We start from the raw sequence: 20,845 nt of genomic DNA on the forward strand, positions 1-20,845 counted from the left end.
CTACTAAAAATACAAAAAATTAGCTGGGTGTAGTGGTGGGTGCCTGTAATCCCAGCTACTCGGGAGGCTGAGGCAGGAAAATGGCTTAAACCTGGGAGGCAGAGGTTGCAGTGAACTGAGATTGCACCACCGAACTCCAGCCTGGGCAACAGAGTGAGACTCCATCTCACAAAAAAAAAAAAAAAAAAAAAAAAAAAAAAAAAAAAGTCCCAGAATGTTTATACCTTTTGATTGAGTTGCTTTCCTTTTTCAGTTTTTTCTTGAGACAGAGTATCACTGTGTCACCCAGGCTGGAGCACAGTGGCGCGATCTTGGCTCACTGCAGCATCCACCTCCCGGGTTCAAGTGATTCTCCTGCCTCAACCTCCCGAGTAGCTGGGATTACAGGCGCCCACCACCACACTCAGCTAATTTTTTGTATTTTTAGTAGATACAGGGTTTCACCATGTTGGCCAGGCTGGTCTTGAACTCCTGACCTCAGATGATCCTCCCGCCTCCATGTCCCACAGTTCTGGGATTACAGGTGTGAGCCACTGCACCCGGCTTGAGTTGCCTTTCTTCTAGGACTTTAACCTATAGGCTTTGTTAGAAATTTGCAGGAATGTCACTAAAAAGGAGTGAACTATTGACCCATGCCACAATTTGGATGAATTTCATACATTAAATGAAAGAAATCAGACTGAAAAGGCTGTACACTGCAGGATTCAATTTGTATGACATTCTGGTCAAAGCGAAACCTTATTTTTATTATCATTATTTTTTCGAGATGGAGTCTCACTCCGTCTCCCAGACTGGAATGCAGTGGCTTAATCTTGGCTCACTGCAACTTTCACCTCCTGGGTTCAAGCTATTCTCCTGCCTCAGCCTCCTGAGTTGCTGGGATTACAGGTGCCCGCCACCACGCCCGGCTAATTTTGTATTTTTAGTAAAAACAGGGTTTCTCCATGTTGATCACACTGGTCTTGAACTCCTGACCTCAGGTGATCTGCCCACCTCGACCTCCCAAAGTGCTGGGATTACAGGCGTGAGCCACCAAGCCCTGCCTATCACAAATATTAAAAAAAAAAAAAAATTAGAAAAGCAAAACCACAAGGGAGCTGTGGTCTGTGGTGATGGTGTCGGGGCATTTGTGTCACACCCATCAAATGGTGACATTAACTAGTGCAGTTCTTGGTACACCGATTATACCTCAATCATGTGGGTTTACAAATAAATGTAAGTCGGCCCTGAGCAGTTGCTCATGCCTGTAATCTTAGCACTTTGGGAGGCCAAGGTGGGTGGATTCGGTGAGCTCAGGTGTTCGACACCAGCCTGGGCCACACAGTGAAACCCCATCTCTACTAAAATACAAAAAATGAGCCGGGCATAGCAGCACACTCCTGTAATCCCAGCTACTCAGAAGGCTGAGGAGGGAGAATTGCCTGAACCTGGTAGGCAGAGGTTGCAGTGAACTGAGATTGTGCCACGGCACCCCAGCCTGGGCGGCAGAGCAAGACTCCATCTCAACTCACTCACTCACTCAAATGGCTTCGGCAACAAAAGTGTGGTAGGGAGGGGGGAGCGCAGGGGTGGGGGCTGCGAGGCCTCCAGGCCCGGGGCCCTCGGTCTCCCGGGGCCCTCGGTCTCCCGGGGCCCTCGGTCTCCCGACGCCCGCCCGCCTGGGCTCAGTAGTGGCCTGGGTTTCACGCCCCCTCCTGGTGATAGGCGACATAGCAGCTCCGTGACTTCAGGCTTTTCCCCCCACATCCAGGGAGGGAGGGAGACAGAGGAGGGGGAGAAGGAAGAGGGGGAGGGGGTGAGGGGACGCAGGGAGACGAACATAGAAGTGAAATGTGGTGAAATGTAAATATTTGGAAAATCAGAGTATCTGGGAATGTTTTGAGCAACTTTCCTGTAAGTCTGAAATTATTTCAAGATAAAAAAAATGAAGGGCCGGGGCGGTGGCTCATGCCTGTAATCCCGGCTGCTCAGGAGTCCGAGGCAGAAGCAGCGCTTAAACCAGGGAGGCAGAGAGGCTGCAGTGACCCAAGTCATTTGTGTGTGTGTGTGTGTGTGTGTGTGTGTGTGTGTGTGTGTGAGAGAGAGAGAGAGAGAGAGAGAGAGAGAGAGAGAGAGGGAGGGAGGAGGGGGCAAGCTTTGGACCTACCCCATTTATTTTTCACCAACTAGCTAATGGGCATCAAGGCAAGGACTTACGACTTTTCCCTGGCCTGGGCTCCAGGTAACCTAGCTCCAAGCTCTCAGCGAGCCCTCTCCTCTGCCTGGTCTCACGTGGAGTGGACGTCACTCCTGCTCCTGCCTCCTTCCCAGCAAAGCCATTCACACCTTCCTGTCAGTTTGTCTTCTAAAAGCTTTCCCCTCCTCCCCCTCCCCTCCCACTCCTCCTCCTTGTCGTCATTGTCTGGATGAGGAGTGAGGGACTTAGAGAAACAGCGGAGAGGGGCTCAGGAGCCCATGAGGGTGTCTGTCATCTCCACCTCTTCTTCTCACTCCATCCCTGTCCTGGAGCGGGGGTGGGGGGTCTCCCTTTTCCCTTGGGCTGTGTAAAGACAGGACGAAGATCCAAGTGCCAGCCACAGACCCACAGAATGCCGGACAGACGGCCCCAAGGTGGAGAGGAGCAGACAGAACCCAGCCAGGACCAGGCCCTCCCTCCATCCCTTTGAGAGCAAAGGGACGGGCCAGGAGTGAAAGCTCTTCCAGGGTCATTTCCTCTGGAAAGGAGCTGATGTCAGGGCAGAGAGAGAGAGCGTGCTGCAGTCAGATAAATGAACACACATGATGGAGGAGAAATGCAGCAAGAACACGCTCTTTGTTTTTTTGTTTTTTTGAAGTGGAGTTTTGCTCTTGTTGCCCAGGCTGGAGGGCAGTGGTGCTATCTCAGGTCACTGCAACCTCCGCCTCCCGGGTTCAAGCGATTCTCCTGCCTCAGCCTCCTGAGTAGCTGGGATTACAGGCATGCACCACCACACCTGGCTAATTTTGCAGTTTTAGTATGATGAGCTTTTGACATGTTGGTCAGGCTAGTCTCGAACTGCTGACCTCAGGTGATCCTCCTGTGTTGGCCTCCCAAAGTGCTGGGATTATAGGCATGAGTCACAGCACCCAGCCTGACACACTCTCTATTTGTTCGCCCAACAAGTATTGAGTGAGCTCCAGGCACTGCTTTAGGGGCTGCTGTGGGGTTTCCCATCCTTGGTGCTGTTGACTTTTGGGGCTGGGTCCTTCTCTGAGCCCTGTGGGATGCTGAGCCGCGCCCCCAGCCTCCACGCACCAGATGCCAAGAGTCCCTCCCAAGTCCCAAGTACAAATGTCTTCAGACTTGGTCAAATGCCCTGGGGTGAGGCTGGGGTGACACTGGGAACTTCTGGGCTAGGGACGCAGCCATGAACAAGGCACAGTTGACACCCTCACGGGGTCTCCTCTAGCCGGGGTCACGGGGAGATCGACAACTCACAAGAAACAAACAAACACGGTCCACCGTGCAGGACAGAAGTGCAAGTCAAAGCGGGAGCTGCAGAGGGCTGGAGGGACTGATGGGGCGGAGGGGAAGACTGGGCTACAGAGACGCCACGTGCCAGTGGACACAACCCAGGAAGACACGTGCCAAGGCCCAGACGCAGACGAGAGGGAGGGACGAGAGCCCTGGAATAGCGGCAAAACCTGAAACACCACAGCTGGAACATGAAGGGGCAGAGAAGGAGGGGGAAGAGCAGGGTCTATCAGGAGAAACTGAGGCACAGCCGCTTTGTTTTTTCCCGTGATGAGGTGTCCGTCTTGACCTCAGAGACCAGCTATTGAAAGCCCCTGGAGTGGGGTGCGGTGGCTCATGCCTGTAAATCCCAGCACTTTGGGAGGCTGAGGTGGGTGGATCACCTGAGATCATGAATTCAAGACCAGCGTTGCCAAAATCATGAAACCCCTGTCTCTACTAAAAATACAAAAATTAGCTGCGTGTGGTGGTGGGCGCCGGTGGTCCCGGCTACTCCGGAGGCTGAGGCAGGAGAATTGCTTGAACCCGGGAGGCAGAGGTTGCAGTGAGCAGAGATCATACCACTGCACTCCAGCCTGGGCGACAGATCGAGACTGTCTTAAAAAAAAAAAGAAAAGAAAAGAAAAAAAGAAAGCCCCTGGAGTAGATGACTCTTCCCCACCTGCTTCCTCTCCCCACCTCGCTCCCCCTCCTCCCCTCCTCCTAATCCCCTCCCTTTCCCCCTCCCTTGTATTGTCCCCTCAGGAGGCATAAAAGCCCAGGGGGTGTGCCAGAGTCCAGGCGCTGGAGCCGGGAGCCAGAGCGAGCTTCGGAGAGCAGCCAGCTGCAGCGAGGTGAGAGCCTGGGCGGAGAGGGCTGAGGGCTGGGGGAGTGAGGGGCTCCTGGGAGAGTGACAGGGGCGCGAAGGGTTGGGGACAACAGGAGAAACGGCAGCATTGGTGACAGGGAAACGGTGAGGGGCAGGTACAGGGACAGAAAGGTTTGACGATGGAGTGGAGGAGGCAGTGGGGCAGAAGGGGGTGCTGGGGGGACCAGCCACCGATCCGATGTTCAGGGAAGGAGAGAGTTAATTCCCCTGGATTTCCTTTTCTTTCTTTCTTTCTTTCTTCTCTTTCTTTCTTTCTTTCTTTCATCTTTCCTTTCCTTCCTTCTTTTCTTCCTTCATTTTCTTTTCCCTCCTTTCCTCCTTCCCTTCCCTTCTCTTCTCTTTCTTTTCTTTTCGGGACAAAGTCCCCTCTGTTACCCAGGCTGGAGCGCAGTGGCACTATCTAGGCTCACTGCAACCTCCACCTCCCGGGTTCAAGCGATTCTCCTGCCTCGGTCTCCTGAGTAGCCGGGACTACAGGCGCCTGCCACGCCCAGCTAATTTTTGTATTTTTAGTACAGACAGGGTTTTGCCATGTTGCCAGGCTGGTCTCCAACTCTTGGCCTCAGGTGATCCGCCCTCCTCAGCCTCTCCAAGTGCTGGGATTGCAGGTGTGAGCCACTGCACCTGGACTCCCCTGGAGTTCTTAAACCGGGGTCATTCATACGTCCTGGGGTTTTTGTTTGTTTGCTCTATTTTATGTTCCCAGCATCCCATACTTACTTGATTCACCATTTTCCCTCAACCAACTCTCTCGTTTCACCTACATACACATATTTCAAAACGAAGCTTCATAAAAACTTCAGCACAGGTGGAAGTGTGGCCGGGTACAGTGGCTCATGGGCGGATCACTGGAAGTCAGGAGTTCGAGACCAGACTGGCTAATGTGGTCAAATCTCCGTCTCTCCTAAAAATACAAAAATTAGCCGGACGTGGTGGTGGGCGCCCGTAATCCCAGCTACACAGGAGGCTGGGGCAGGAGACTCGCAGTGAGCCGAGATCATGCCATTGCACTCTAGCCTGGGCAACAAGAGGGAAACTCCATCTCAAAACAAAACAAAACAAAAAAACCACAAGGGAGGGGAGATGGCAGGTGAAGGGCTCTACCCAAAAGGAAATCACCGAAGAGCACAGGGCATTTCTGGAGGTGATGAACAGGTCTTAGCTCCGTGGTTGTGGCAATGACATCACGGCTCTCTGCACACGTCCAAACTCCTCAGGATGTATACATTAAATATGTATCATTTTTGTATCTCAATGATGCCTCCATAAAGCTAAAAGACAAATTCCTGTCCTTATCGGAAATGCACCTGGCCCCCAATTTAGAAAATGAGTGGTCACTCTCCTTGCAGTGTTCTGCGGCTGTAGGCACCTGTCATCCTGCCCTCGATGGCTCCCTCCGCCCCCCTGGCCCTCCTCCTCGCCCTCTTGCTGAGCCTGGCAGATACTCCGGCATCCGCGCCTGCCCACCAGGTAATGCCTCCGCCTCCCTAAGCGCCTCGGAAACAATGGCGTCCCCAAATCCCTGCCCTCTGGGAAGAGTTTTAAAAAACGTTCCTGGCTTGCGTCAGGGGTCCTGGGGAAGAAGGTGAAGTCCTGAAACTATGAGAAGAAGGACAGACACTGACTTCATCTTGGCTCTGGGGATAGAACAGAGTATGGGTGAAAAATACAAGGTCAGGGTTCAGGGTACCCAAAGCTAAAACCTCCTCACAGCAAGCATTGCCCAGAGATGCAAAAATATGCCTTCCGAGGCAGCTTCCTGTCACTCCTGATTTTCAGCACCTCAGGATGTGTGAGAAGTAGCTAGAAGGCAACTTAAAATAATACTGGGACCCTTCAGCCGGGCGCGGTGCCTCACACCTATAATCCCAGCACTTTGGGAGGCTGAGGCGGGCGGATCACCTGAGGTCAGGAGTTCGAGACCAGCCTGACCAACATCGTGAAACCCCGTCTCTAATAAAAAGATACAATATTAGCTGGGCGTGGTGGCACGTGCCTGTAATCCCAGGTACTTGGGAGGCTAAGGCAAGAGAATTTCTCGAACCCAGGAGGCGGGAGTTGCAGTGAGCTGAGATCTCACCATTGCACTCCAGCCTGTGCAACAAGAGTGAAATGCTGTCTCAAAAAAGCAAAGAAGAAGTGAGACTGGGACCCGCCCCCAGGGTTTCCAGGGGGGTGAGTCCAGGGCAGGAGTTGGTCCTGGGATCACACTTTGTTGTTGTTGATTTTTTGTTTGTTTGTTTGAGATGGAGTCTCTGCCACCCAGGCTAAAGTGCAGGGGCTTGATCTCGGCTCACTGCAACCTCTACCTCTGAGGTTCCAGCAATTCTTCTGCCTCAGCCTCCCAAGTAGCTAGGAATACAGGTGCCTGCCACCACGCCTGGCTAATTTTTTGTATTTTTAAGAAGAGATGGTGTTTCACCACGTTGGCCAGGCTGGTCTTGAACTCCTGACCTCCTGGCTTCAAGTGATCCGCCCACCTTGGCCTCCCAAAGCACTAGGATTACAGGTCTCAGCCACCGCACCCAGCCTGGGGCAACACTTTGAAAACCTCAGATTGCATACCTCCACGGTGTGGGCTGTAGAGGCTGGGTTGAGTTTGAAATCCGCGACCTGCGATTTTTCTAGCTGTGTGACTTCAGGCACGTTGCTTAACCTCTCTGGTCTCTGAATGGATCTTCTTTGTCCAGTTCCAGCACTGTAAAAGTTAACAGCGTTAACTCAGATGGAAGACAGCTCTCATTATTTAGCCAAGAGGATTAAATAATTAAGAGATGTTGGTCTGGGGATACACAGTTTCAGTTGGATGGGAGGAATGAAGATGGTGGCTGTTGTTAACGACGATGTGTTGTATACTTGAAAATTGCTGACAGAGTAGATGGATGTTTGGTGTTCCCGCCACAGAAAGGACAAGCACATGACGTAATGCAGATGGTAATTAACTTGAGGGAGTCACTCCACAATGTGGACTTATTTCCACACACGTTGTGTACCATGCCTGGATTTAAAATGCAAATTTTCTCTGCAAATTTAAAAAAAAGCGTCCAGGCACAGTGGTTCACCCCTGTAATTCCAGTACTTTGAGCAGCTAAGACTAGAGGATTGCTTGAGTCCAGGAGTTGGAGACCAGCCTGGGCAACATAGTGAGACCCTCCATCTCTTAAAAAAAAAAAAATTAATGGCCTGGCGTGATGGCTCATGCCTGTAATCCCAGCACTTTGGGAGGCCAAGGCAGGTAGATCACAAGGTCAGCAGATTGAGACCATCCTGGCTAACACGGTGAAACCCTGTCTCTACTAAAAATACAAAAAATTAGCCGGGCATGCTGGTGGCCACCTGTCGTCCCAGCTACTTGGGAGGCTGAGGCAGGGGAATCACTTGAATCCAGGAGGTGGAGGCTGCAGTGAGCCGAGATCGCGCCACAGCACTCCAGCCTGGGTGACGGAGTGAGACTCTTGTTTCAAAAAAAAATTAGCTGGGTGTGTTCGTGCGTGACTGTAGTCCCAGCTACTCAAGAGGCTGAGGCATGACAATTGCTTGAACCCAGGAGGTTGAGGTTGCAATGAGCTGAGATGGTGCCACTGCACTCCAGCCCGGGCGAAAGAGCAAGACTCCATCTCAAACAAAGAAACAACAGACAAACAGAAAAAGAACAGAAAGGAAAGAAAGAAAACAAAAGAAAGGAAAGGAAAGAAATGCTGACAACAGCAGCAACAGAGAAGACCTAGGCTTGGCATCTGCCGCCCTGAGCTGGGACAGCAGCTCTCCTCCGTGCCGGCTGGGTCCTTGCCAGGATATTTGTTTCTTTGAGCCTCCTTTCTTCCTATATAACTAAGGGATAACGGAATCCATCCTATAGGGATGTTCAAGGAGTTTTGACAAGAGCTGATGGGCGTGGAGTCTTTTCTCAGCGCTTGGGCATTGCGTGAAACCCTTGATGGGCATTAGCTAATTCTACCCCGCAATCCTTTGCCATAGTTTCTATTTTGCTACTTCCCATCTTACAGAGTGGAACACTATAGCGAAAATATTCTGCGCACATCCTCCTCGTGTCGTCTAGGCAAAGGTTGGAGTGCAGGGGTTTGATCAGAGCTCACTGCAGCCTCAAACTCCTGAGCTCAAGCGATCCTCTCACCTACAGGTGCACACCACCATGCCTAGCTGATTTTGGTATTTTTTATTTTATTTTTTTTCAGACGAAGTCTCACTCTGTTGCCCAGGCTGGAGTACAGTGGTGCAATCCCGGCTCACTGTAACCTCCACCACCTGCATTCAGGCGATTCTCCTGCCTCAGCCTCCCAAGTACCCGAGATTACACCCCACTAATTTTTTTCTTTTTAGTAGAGATGGGGTTTCTCCATGTTGTCCAGGCTGGTCTCAAACTTTTGACCTCAGGTGATCCACCCACCTCGGCCTCCTAAAGTGCTGGGATTACAGAGGTGAACCACCGCACCCAGCCTAATTTTTGTGTTTTTGTAGAGGCGAGGTTTTGCCACGTTGCCCAGACTGGCCTCAAACTCCTGTTCTCAAGCCATCCTCCTGCTTCGGCCTCCCCAGATGCTAGGATGACGCGCATGGGCACCACGCCCAGCCTTAACACGTCTCTAAAGTGCCCCACACCGTATTGCTGGCTGCAGGCAAGACGTGCCGGCGACCTCTAGGACTTCTTTATCCTGAATAACTGAAACTATCCGTGTTGAAGAGCAATTCCCCATTTCTCTCCCGGCCAACCCCTGATAACCCCTTTCTCCTCTCACAGCAGAACCTTTTAAGCTTTCTTTCCAGGCGAACTTGCTTTGTCTTAGGAAGCCCTCCATTTCCTCATCGGTGGACTGGGGATTAAAGTGCACCCGCTCTACAGCCTAGTGGTATGGTGACCCACGTCACCCCGGACCTGTGGGACGCCTGCCACCCTTTCTGTCTGCCTGAGTCTTGATTTCTGCATCTCTATCCAGGGACGAGGAGGCTGGACCCTCAACAGCGCTGGCTACCTTCTGGGTCCTGGTGAGTGAGGCTGCTCTCAGCTCGCCATCCCTGGCCTGAGTCTGCCTGGTTGCTGCAGGCAGTGAGTTTGTGGCTTGTAAAGACCCTCATCCACGTTCACTGAGACCCATGGGTTTATCTGCAGACCTATCTCGAGGGTTAGTCTAGGCGGAGTGATGGGTGTGTGAACTGGAACCAGAGCCTTGGGCGCAAATCCCAGCTCTGCTTGGTTTGCAACCTTCATCCCTCTCTCTCTTTTTTTTTTTTTTGACAGAGTCTCACTCTGTTGCACAGGCTGGAGTTCAATGGTACAATCTCGGCTCAGTGCAACCTCCATCTCCTGGGTTCAAGCAGTTCTCCTGCCTCAGCCTTCTGAGTAGGTGGGACTACAGGTGTCTGCCAACCCACGCCTGGCTAATTGTTTTTTTGTATCTTTAGTAGACATGGAGGTTTCATCATGTTGGTCAGGTCAGGCTGGTCTTGAACTCCTGACCTTGTGATCTGCCTATCTTGGCCTCCCAAAGTGCTGGGATTACAGGCATGAGCCACCGCGCCCAGCCGCAGCCTTGATCTCTCCGTGCCTCAGTTTCCTCATCTATGACGGTTGTACAACGATGGCCCTCGCATCCTAGAGTGTTGCGAGGATTGAGTTATTAATAGAACAACAGCTGGTGTGCAGCAGGTACCGTGTAACAATTAGCTGCTATTGTTTTTTCCTCTTTTCCTCCATTCGTGTCTCCCCATCCCCCCACTTGCATCTTCCCTGGGCATTAGTGTGTCCATGGCCACGTGCTGACTAGTGAGCATTAAATCCGTAAAATACCAAGGTTCCTGTGGTGCTCAAGGTAGGTTTCAGCTTGAGCTTCATGCAGGGAAACCCCAGCTCCAGAGACAGTGCGGCAGAGCAGAAGGAACGTGAGATGTGGAGCCAGACAGAGGTGGGTTCAAACCCGGTCCTGCCGTTAGCAGCAGCGTGATTTTCAGCGAGTGACCCCAGTCTCAGCCGCACCATTTCCCCACGGGTAGGTAGGAACAGTCAACAGGCACCCCGTCCCACAGACCCGGTGGAGGCGCTGTGTGCAGTGAGCCGTGCCGTGGAGTCGCTGGATTGCGTATTATTTCCGTTCTTCTTCACCGACCACCTGCTCTTGCTCTCTCCACCCCCGTCCAGTCCTCCACCTTCCCCAGATGGGTGACCGAGACCGGGAGAGGGAGGCCGCCCTGGAGATCCTGGACCTGTGGAAGGCCATCGGTGAGTGAACGGGGCCTTAGACGTCTCCTCCGGCCGGCATCCTTCTCCGCTGGCTCTCTGCCGGCTTTGTAAATGGGTCGACGTGAGCTCCGGCCCTCACCCTGCCGCTTACTATGTGGGGAACCTCAGGCAGGGGATGCATTTCCTTCACGCTTCTGTGCAGTCACCTGGAGCCCGAGCGCGGTTTAATGCCCTTTTGTCACCAACTAGAAATTCTGAATCGTTTTTGAACCACGGGCCCCATCCTTTCTCTTTGCATTAGGCCCCACCAGATTCCTCCGCTTTGGAACGCATAAATGGAGTAACCTCAGGGTTTAGTTGTACGACTCAGGGAGAAAATGCACATGCATTTCCTGGAAGTGTCTGGCATATGGTAGGAATGAAATGGCTTGGCTGGGCGCCGTGGCTCACGCCTGTAATCCCAGCACTTTGGGAGGCGACGGCAGGTAGATCACCTGAGGTCGGGAGTTCAAGACCAGCCTGGCCAACATGGTGAGACCCTGTCTCTACTGAAAACACAAATATCAGCTGGGCGTGGTGACGGACACCTGTAATCCAGCTACTGAGGAGGCTGAGGCAGCAGAATCACTTGAACCCGGGAGGTGGAGGTTGCATTGAGCTGAGATGGAGTCACTGCACTCCAGCCTGGGTGACACAGTGAGGGTCACGGCTGTTAGAGTCAGTACTGACCCTGGCAATCTCCCCGTCCGCCATGTCTCTTCCTGTCTCTAGTCCCATTATCCTGCCTTCTCAGGTGACCAAATAATTCCTGGGGTTCCGCTCTCCTTCCCATTCTACATCTCGAAGGATCGAATTACAGAGGTGCAGAGGGGTGTGGACACTTGAATGTGCACACTGTGAAAGCCACACGTGACTTCAGCTAAGCCTCATCCTTGTCCCTAACACTGGTGGGAAATGAACAGAATTTAGGGCATGGCTTCTCTACTCGGGCACACTGGCGTTTCGGGCTGGATGATTCTCTGGTGTGGGGGTCAGTCCTGTGCATCACAGGATGTTTACAGCGTCTGTGGGTTCTACTCCTAACACACTGGTCACAATCCTTCTTCCCAATTTTTTTTTTTTTTGAGACAGAGTCTCGTTCTGTCGCTCAGGCCGGAGTACAGTGGCGTGATCTCGGCTCACTGCAACCTCTGCCTCCTGGGTTCAAGTGATTCTCCTGCCTCAGCCTCCTGAGTAGCTGGGATTACAGGCACCCACCACCACACCCGGCTAATTTTGTATTTTTAGTAGAGATGGGGTTTCACCTTGTTGGCCAGGCTGGTCTCGAACCACTAACCTCAGGTGATCCGCCTGCCTTGGCCTCCCAATGTGCAGGGATTACAAGTGTGAGCCGCTGCACCCGGCCTTATTTATTTTTTAAACGTTTATTATAGGTTAAGGGGTACTTGGGCAGGTTTTGTTATACATGAACACTTGTGTCACGGGGCTCGTTGTACAGATAATTTAGTATCACCCAGGTACTAAGCTGAGTATGCAATCATGATTCTTTTCCGCTCCTCTCCCTCCTGCCCTCATCCCCGTCGGGTGGGCCCAGCGTCTGTTCCCTCTGTATGTCCGTGCGTTCTCATCATTTAGCTCCCACATATAGGTGACAATGTGAATGTTGTGTTTTTCTCTGTAGACGGGCTACTCTACTCCCGCCCTCAGCAGGCCTCCAAGAGGAGTATGATGGAGACGTTTGCCAAGCCAGAGACTGGAGGTAAAGCCAGGGAACACGGAGGAGAGACACAAACAGGAGGAGGGAACAAGGAAAGGCAGGCAGAGCTTTGAGGGTAAAGGAAAAAAGGGAGGGACCTGGAGCCGACCAGGGATTTGCTCAACTATAACCATAGCCCCTACCCCGTCCACTCACCCTCACACACGGCCCCTACCCTGTCCACTCACCCTAAAAGCCCCTACTTCATCCACTCATCCTCACACACGGCCCCTACCCTGTCCACTCACCTTCACACACGGCCCCTACACCGTCCACTCACCCTCACACACGGCCCCTACGCCGTCCACTCACCCTCACACACGGCCCCTACGCCGTCCACTCACCCTCGCACACGGCCCCTACCCCGTCCACGCACGCTCACACAGGGCCCCTACCCCGTCCACTCACCCTAAAGGTCCCTAACCCGTCCACTCACCCTCACACATGGCCCCGACCCCGTTCACTCACCCTCACACATGGCCCCTACCCCGTCCACTCACCCTCACACACGGCCCCCACCCCGTCCACTCACCTTCACATACGGCCCCTACCCCCTCCACTCACCCTCACACATGGCCTCCACCCTGTCCACTCACCCTCACAGCCCCTACCCCGTCCAATAACCCTCACACATGGCCTCTACCCCGTCCACTCACCCTCACAGCCCCTACCCTGTCCACAGACCCTCACACACGGCCCCTACCCCGTCCACGCACCCTGACACACGGCCCCTACCCCATCCACTCACCCTCGCACATGGCCCCTACCCCGTCGACTCACGCTCACAGCCCCTACTCCGTACACTCACCTTCACACATGGCCCCTACCCCGTCCACTCACCCTAAAAGCCCCTACTTCGTCCACTGACCCTCACACACCGCCCCTACCCCGTCCACTGACCCTCACACACGGCCCGTACCCCGTCCACTCACCCTCACACACGGCCCCTACCCCGTCCACTCACCCTGGCACACGGCCCCTACCCCGTCCACTCACTCTCACACACGGCCCCTACCCCGTCCACTGACCCTCACACACGGCCTGTACCCCGTCCACTCACCCTCACACAGGGCCCCTACCCCGTCCACTCACCTTCACACACGGCCCCTAGCCCGTCCACTCACCCTCACAGCCCCTACCCCGTCCACTCTCCCTCACACACGGCCCGTACCCCGTCCACTCACCCTCACACACGGCCCGTACCCCGTCCACACACCCTCACACACGGCCCCCACCCCGTCCACTCACCTTCACATACGGCCCCTACCCCGTCCACTCACCCTCACACACGGCCCATACCACATCCATTCACCCTCACAGCCCCTACCCCGTCCACTCACCCTCACACTCGGCCCCTACCCCATCCACTCACCCTCACACATGGCCTCTACCCCATCCACTCACCCTCAAAGCCCCTACCCCTTCCACTCACCCTCACTCATGGCCTCTACCCCGTCCACTCACCCTCACAGCCCCTACCCCGTCCACTCACCCTCACACACGGTCCCTACCCCGTTCACTCACCCTCACATCCCCTATCCCGTCCACTCACCCCCACACACGGCCCCTACCCCGTCCAATCACCCTCACACACGGCCCTACCCCATCCACTCACCCTCACACACGGCCCCTACCCCGTCCACTCACCCTCACACACGGCCCCTACCCGGTCCACTCACCCTCACAGCCCCTACCCCGTCCACTCACCCTCACACACGGCCCCTACCCCGTCCACTCACCCTCGCACACGGCCCCTACCCCGTCCACTCACCTTCACACACAGCCCCGACAGCGTCCACTCACCCTCACACAGGCCCCTACCCCGTCCACTCACCCTCAAACACGGCCCCTACCCCGTCCACTCACCATCACACACGGCCCCTACCCCGTCTACTCACCGTCACACACGGCCCCTACCCTGTCCACTCACCCTCACACACGGCCCGTACCCCGTCCACTCACCCTCACACACGGCCCCTACCCCGTCCACTCACCCTCAGACACGGCCCCTACCACGTCCACTCACCCTCACACACGGCCCCTACCCCGTCCACTCACCCTAAAAGCCCCTACCCCGTCCACTCACCCTCACACACGGCCCCTACCCGGTCCACTCACCCTAACAGCCCCTACCCCGTCCACTCACCCTCACACACGGCCCCTACCCCGTCCACTCACCCTCACACACGGCCCCTTCCCCATCCACTCACTCTCGCACACGGCCCCTACCCCGTCCACTCACCCTCACACACGGCCTCCACCTCGTCCACTCACCCTCAACTGTGAATCCCATCCTGGCCTGGACTGCTCCCTTGAACTCTGTTCCTTCACCCCCATTCCTGCCTCATGGTCCAGCTGTCACTTCCCAGTCTCCATCTGGCACTTCCACAGTTAGGATCCCACACCCAGCCTTGATCTCCTCCAGTGTCACCCCCAAGCTTAGCCGTAGCTACATCAACCTCCAACCCCACACTTTGACCTCATGGTTCACTTCCAACATCAACCTCTCTCCTAAATAAGACCTTCATTTCCTGCATTCAGTCTTTTTTTTTTTTTTTTTTTTTAACGTGGAATCTTACTCTGTCACCCAGGCTGGCATGAAGTGACATGACCTTGGCTCACTGCAACATCTCCTCCCTGGGTTCAAGCGACTGTCCTACCTCAGCCTCCCGAGTATCTGGGATTACGTGCACACACCACCACACCTGGCTAATTTTTGTATTTTTAGTAGACACGGGTTTTCGCCATGTTGGCCAGGCTGGTCTCAAACTCCTGACCTCATAATCCACCTGCCTCGGCCTCCCACAGTGCGGGGATTACAGGCGCGAGCCGCTGCGCCCGGCCTATATGAGTGGGGACCTTTGTGGTGTTCACTGCCTAGCACAATGCATGACACATAGTAGGCACTTGGTAAATATTTGTTAAATGAATGAATTAAATGATCCAAACACAGCCTTCAGCTGCCCCCTTCCCGCCCAGTCATGAGCTCAGCAGAGGCCCCAACCCCTGCTTTTCCAGCTTTCCTTTAGTCGGACTTTCACCCCAAGCCCATCTCCCTCTTCGGCCCTAACCCAATTCTTGGAAACGCTGTGTCCTTATTTCAGCTCCACTAATTGATTGGACAATGTTGGATATAATACACTCCCTGAATTCACTGATTTCCACCTTCACCTCCGGTACATTCTGACTCTTGAAAACACCCGCCACCACCTTCTTAAAATGGGGATGGAAAGGGAAAATATGTGGGCAGATGAAAGGAAAGGAAACGGGCCAGGCGCAGTGGCTCAGGCTCGTAATCCCAGAGCTTTGGGAGGCTGGGGCGGGTGGATCACCTGAGGTCAGGAGTTCAAGACCAGCCTGGCCAACATGGCGAAACCCCATCTCTACTAAAAATACAAAAATTAGCCAGGTGCATTGGCTCATGCCTGTAAATCCAGCACTTTGGGAGCCCGAGGCGGGCGGATCACGAAGTCAGGAGTTCGAGACCATCCTGGGCAACACAGTGAAACCCCGTCTCCACTAAAAATACAAAAATTAGCCGGATGTGGTGAGCGCCTGTAACCCCAGCTACCTGGGAGTCTGAGGCAGGAGAATCGCTTGAACTCGGGAGGCAGAGGTTGCAGTGAGCCGAGATCGCGCCACTGCACTCCAGCCTGGGTGACAGAGCAAGACTCCATCCATCTAAAAGTAAAAATAAATAAATAAATAAATAGGAAAAGGAAAGAGAGAGGGAAAAGAAAAGGCTGTCGAATCTCAGATAACCTAAAGAGATCTTCCTCTCCAGTTTCATTCCCAACCTCAAGAACCTGGTTTGGGGAGCGACAGTGAGAAAAACCAAAGTTCACCTCCTTTTCTCCCACAGATCCGGACACGCTCAGTGAGAACATTCCCAAGGAGGAAGATGCCTGAAGTCACAGACATCTGCAAGTCCCCGTTCCTATCCTCCTCCTCCAGCTCCTTCTGTTCCCTCCGAAACCCTTTCTAGATACCCTGTGCCGCGACTAAGATCCTAAAGTTAAGTACTCCGGTCTCATGAAGACATTGGGAAGCATCTGCCTCACTCTAAAAAATTTCTGGAGTGTCTTAGGTTTTACTGATTCATTCTTGGAATCAGTATAACGTGTTGTTACTGAAGCAATAGTAATTTGAGGACTGTTTGGAAGACTCTGGGGTAATCAGGGAATAATCCTGCAACACATTTAAAGTAATTGTGTTCTTTCGAATCATTCCAATTATAACATGAGCTATTCAGTAATACAAATAACCCTCTTACGTCTGAGAGTCTGTGTCTTGACTTGAAAACATTCTTCAAAGTAGCATACTTTTATCCATGTGAGTGTCTTCCAGAAATAAAGAGAGGCAGTTTGAGGCAGAATGGAGGAAATAAAATATCTCTTGTCAAATCATCCGTTTGCTTCCTTTTAATTAGCCTGGGAATTTTTTTTCCTTTGAGACAGAGTCTCGCTCTGTCACCCAGGCTGGAGTGCGATGGCGCCATCTCGGCTCACCGCAACCTCTGCCTCCCAGGTTCAGCAATTCTCCTGCCTCAGCTTCCCGAGTAGCTGGGACTACAGGCGTAGTCTGGGAATTTTTTTAGGGGTAGCAAAATCCAGAATGATAAAGTCAGGTATGGGACTGGGAAAATATAACTTACTGGAGGGAACAGATTGGGGATTATTGTTCTGCTGAACGCTTTACTTTCATTTTGGGTTTGAGGATTCACAGCAAAAGAAACCACAATGTTACACTCAAATGCAGTTGAAAGTTCAGCCGGGCGCGGTGGCTCACGCCTGTAATCCCAGCACTGTGGGAGGCCGAGGCGGGTGGATCATGAGATCAGGAGTTAGAAACCAGCCTGGCCAACATGGTGAAACCCCGCCTCTACTAAAAATACAAAAAATTAGCTGGGCATGGTGGCGCGTGCCTGTAATCCCAGCTACTCAGGAGGCTGAGGCAGGAGAATTGCCTGAACCCAGGAGGCGGAGGTTGCGGTGAGCCGAGATCGCGCCATTGCACTCCAGCCTGGGTAACAAGAGCGAAACTCCGTCTCAAAAGAAGAAGAAAAAAAAAAGTGTAATGATGAAAACTTTGCAGAAGAGTATAATGGTTAACTTAGCAAAGGCTAACGGGGGAGGGAAGGGAAACACACCCGTATGTATATCCCGCTTCACTCAGAGCAAGACCCAAAGTCCTCAGGAGGCGCCCCCGGACTCACTCCACGTGGACCTGCCTCCCTGGCCTCACCTACCTCCTCTCCCAGCTGCTCTTCGCTGGCTAGGTTCAAGTTTGTGCTGAACTTGTGCTGATCCCTGCAGACCTGCCCCCAGCCTGTCCCACCCTCCCTCTCCCCGAACCCTCTTCTTCCAAATACTTTTATGGCTCAAGTTCTTTCTCCTTCAGCTCCTTACTCAGATTTTTTTTTTTTTTTTTTTTTTTTAATAAAAAGACAGGGTTTCACCATGTTTGTCAGGCTGGTCTTGAACTCCCGACCTCAGGTGATCCGCCCGCCTTGGCCTCCAAAGTGCTTGGATTACAGGCGTGAGCCACCACGCCCGGCCTCAGATTTGTTTTTTCCTTCACACCTCCCCTGACCAACACGCTGAAAATTCCAAGCGCCTAGCCCTCCTGGCCCTCATCCATCTCTGCTTTCATTTCTCTCCGTAACATTTAACACCACGTGACATACTAGCTATCTTACGCTTTTTTTTTTGAGATGGAGTCTCGCTTCGTCTCCCAGGCTGGAGTGCAGTGGTGCAATCTTGGGTCACTGCAACCTCCGCGTCCTGGATTCAAGTGTTCAAGTGATTCTCCTGCCTCAGATTCCTGAGTAGCTGGGATTACAGGCGCCTGCCACCATGCCTGGCTAATTTCCGTATTTTTAGTAGACACAGGGTTTCACCATGTTGGCCAGGCTGGTCTTGAACTCCTAACCTCAAGTGATCTGCCCGCCTTGGCCTCCCAATGTGTTGGGATTACAGGCGTGAGCCATTGTGTCCGGCCAAAGACTTTTCTTTTTTTTTTTCTTTTTTTCTTTTTTCATGACTACTTTTGTGCCAGACTTTTCTTAAAAGAATGGGATGTGCTGCCTCCTGGTTCCCTTTGCAGCGCCTTCCTGCCAGCCCCGGCTGCCTCTGTGGCTGCTGTTGAGGGTGGCACAGGCTTTATCTTGTTGACATCACTGTATTCCAGGGCTCTTTGTTATATCAGCTTAGCCTGTAGGAATGTCCCAGCTAATGAGGTGGAGTCCCCAAGCTACCAGTAAGTTTACCTGGCAGCCGTCATTCCCAAGAGGCTATCTGCAGACACTCCAGTAAGCTGTGCCAGTTGAACCCAGCCTCCTAGCCAGAGCCAGCAAGACACCAGGCATGTGAGTGAAGCTACCTCGGACCCTCCAAATCAGTCCATCCACCAGCTGAATACCGCCAGTGGCCTCTGTCAAAGTCACACGGGACAGAAGATGTGCAACCAAGCCCTGCCTGAATTCCTGACCTGCAAACTCATGATATATAATAAAATTGTTGTTTAAAGCCAGTTAGGCAGCAACAGTCCTCAAATAGGCATTGCTAATATCAGACAGAAGATAACCTAAAGCAAAAGGTGTTAATGGGGAAAAAGGGAGGCATATCGAATAATGAAAAAGTTCCACCAGGAAGTTTTGGGGGGTGTGTGTGTGTGTGTGTGTGTGTGTGTGTTGTTTTGTTTTTTGTTTGTTTGTTTGCAATGGAGTCTCATTCTGTCACCCAGGCTGGAGTGCAATGACGTGATCTTGGCTCACTGCAACCTCCACCTCCCAGATTCACGTGATTCTCCTGCCTCAGTCTCTCAAGGAGCTGAGCTTACAGGCGCCCACCACCATGCCTGACTGTTATTTATATTTTTAGTAGAGATGGGGTTTCACCATGGTGGCCAGGCTGGTCTTGAACTCCTGACCTCAATGGAACCACCTGCCTCAGTCTCCCAAAGTGCTGGGATTACAGGTGTGAGTGAGCATGCTCAACCTCCACCAGGAATTTACAATATTTATAAACTTAAATGATGCTAACAACGTAGCTTCAAAATATGTTAAAAAAAAAAAAAAAAGATCAGAACTAATGAACTAATGAATAGAGAACAGGTCAGATATCCAGAAATTGCCAGAAATTAGAATTAAGGACCCTCTCATCAGGTAACTAGAGGAATTTAAAATTGTATTAGTCTTGTTCAGGCTTCAGAAGGAATGGTAGGCCTCTGACCAACAAATGATCCCATGTGGGATACGTGGCTAATGGAAAGTAAGCACCCACCAGTCCTGAGAAACTTCAGGTCGGACAGGGAGTGTGCTAGGGAACTTCTCAAACCTTGGGGGTCTGGCCAATTCTCTAGGTTTCAGAACATCCTGAGACATACAAAGCAAAAGGTTAAGCATTTTGAATAAACCTTTAGAGCTGCATATTTGCACACTGCTGATAATTTCAGCTAGTGGCTTCATAATAAGCTGGGACCCTCCGACTGCTCTCTGAAGTATCACGCATGGAGCACATGCACTGCCCAGGATCTGTTCCAACTGGGACCCCAGAAGGCTGCTTCCAGGACTTCCCAGCACTGCTTGATCTGGATGTAGGTATTCTCCCCAGTTTGGTTAATATACGTGTATGTAGGCTGGGTGCAGTGGCTCATGCCTGTAATCCCAGCACTTTGGGAGGCTGATGGGGGCGCAGATCACGAGGTCAGGGGTTCAAGACCAGCCTGGCCAACATGGTGAAACCCCTGTCTCTACTAAAGATACAAAAATTAGCCGGGTGTGGTGTCAGGCACCTGTAATCCCTGCTACTCTGGAGGCTGAGGCAGGAGAATCACTTGAACCCGGGAGGTGTAGTGAGCAGAGATCACACCATTGCACTCCAGCCTGGGCGACAGAGCAAGACTCTGACTCAAACATATACATTCCATGGAATCCTGACCTGCAGCCTTGCACCTCTTTTCTTGTCTATTTGCCATCTGAATACAACAACGCTGTGATTCTATGCCCACGCTCCACGTCCTCTGAACTCCGTCCCTGCACATCCAGTTCCTGACGCTCTGTCTCCAGCCGCATAGTGATAAGGATGTCCAAACTTAACACGCCCAACACTGAGATCCGGGTCTTTCTCCACAACCTACCCTAGGTATGGTTTCCCATATCCTTCAGTGGCGGCTTCACCCTTCCTTTTGCTTAGACCCAAAACCAGGCGCTTTCCTTGCCTGTTTTCCCAAATCACATAGCAAGTCCACTGGGGAATCCCATCAGCTCTGCCTTCCAGACATCCAGAATGCGACCACTTCGCACCACCTCTCTGCTTCCACCCTGGTCCGTGCCTCCATCACCTCTCCCCCGGATTAAGGCATTCTAAGTGGTCTCTGCCCTCTTTAGACACTTATCAGAACTGAAGCTGGGCCAGGCACGGTGGCTCATCCCAGCACTTTGGGAGACTGAGGCAGGCAGATCACCTGAGGTCAGGAGTTCAAGATCAGTCTGACCAACATGGAGAAACCCCGTCTCTACTAAAAATACAA

At 52.6% G+C, this 20,845-nt stretch overlaps 1 protein-coding gene across 1 annotated transcript; it reads left to right on the forward strand.

The window, feature by feature from the left end:
- Window positions 1-5,747: 5,747 nt before the first annotated feature.
- On the forward strand, window positions 5,748-16,222 carry GALP (galanin like peptide). The gene is made up of 5 exons (XM_064367336.1): window positions 5,748-5,831; window positions 9,317-9,365; window positions 10,516-10,596; window positions 12,239-12,316; window positions 16,176-16,222. Exons 1-5 carry the CDS (start codon window positions 5,748-5,750, stop codon window positions 16,220-16,222), a joined length of 339 nt encoding a protein of 112 aa, XP_064223406.1.
- The last annotated feature ends 4,623 nt before the right edge of the window (window positions 16,223-20,845 follow it).

This window comes from Aotus nancymaae, unplaced genomic scaffold (genome assembly GCF_030222135.1).
Source record: "Aotus nancymaae isolate 86718 unplaced genomic scaffold, 86718_ANA_hifiasm-v0.15.2.pri h1tg000069l, whole genome shotgun sequence".
NCBI classification, from domain to species: Eukaryota; Metazoa; Chordata; class Mammalia; order Primates; family Aotidae; genus Aotus; species Aotus nancymaae.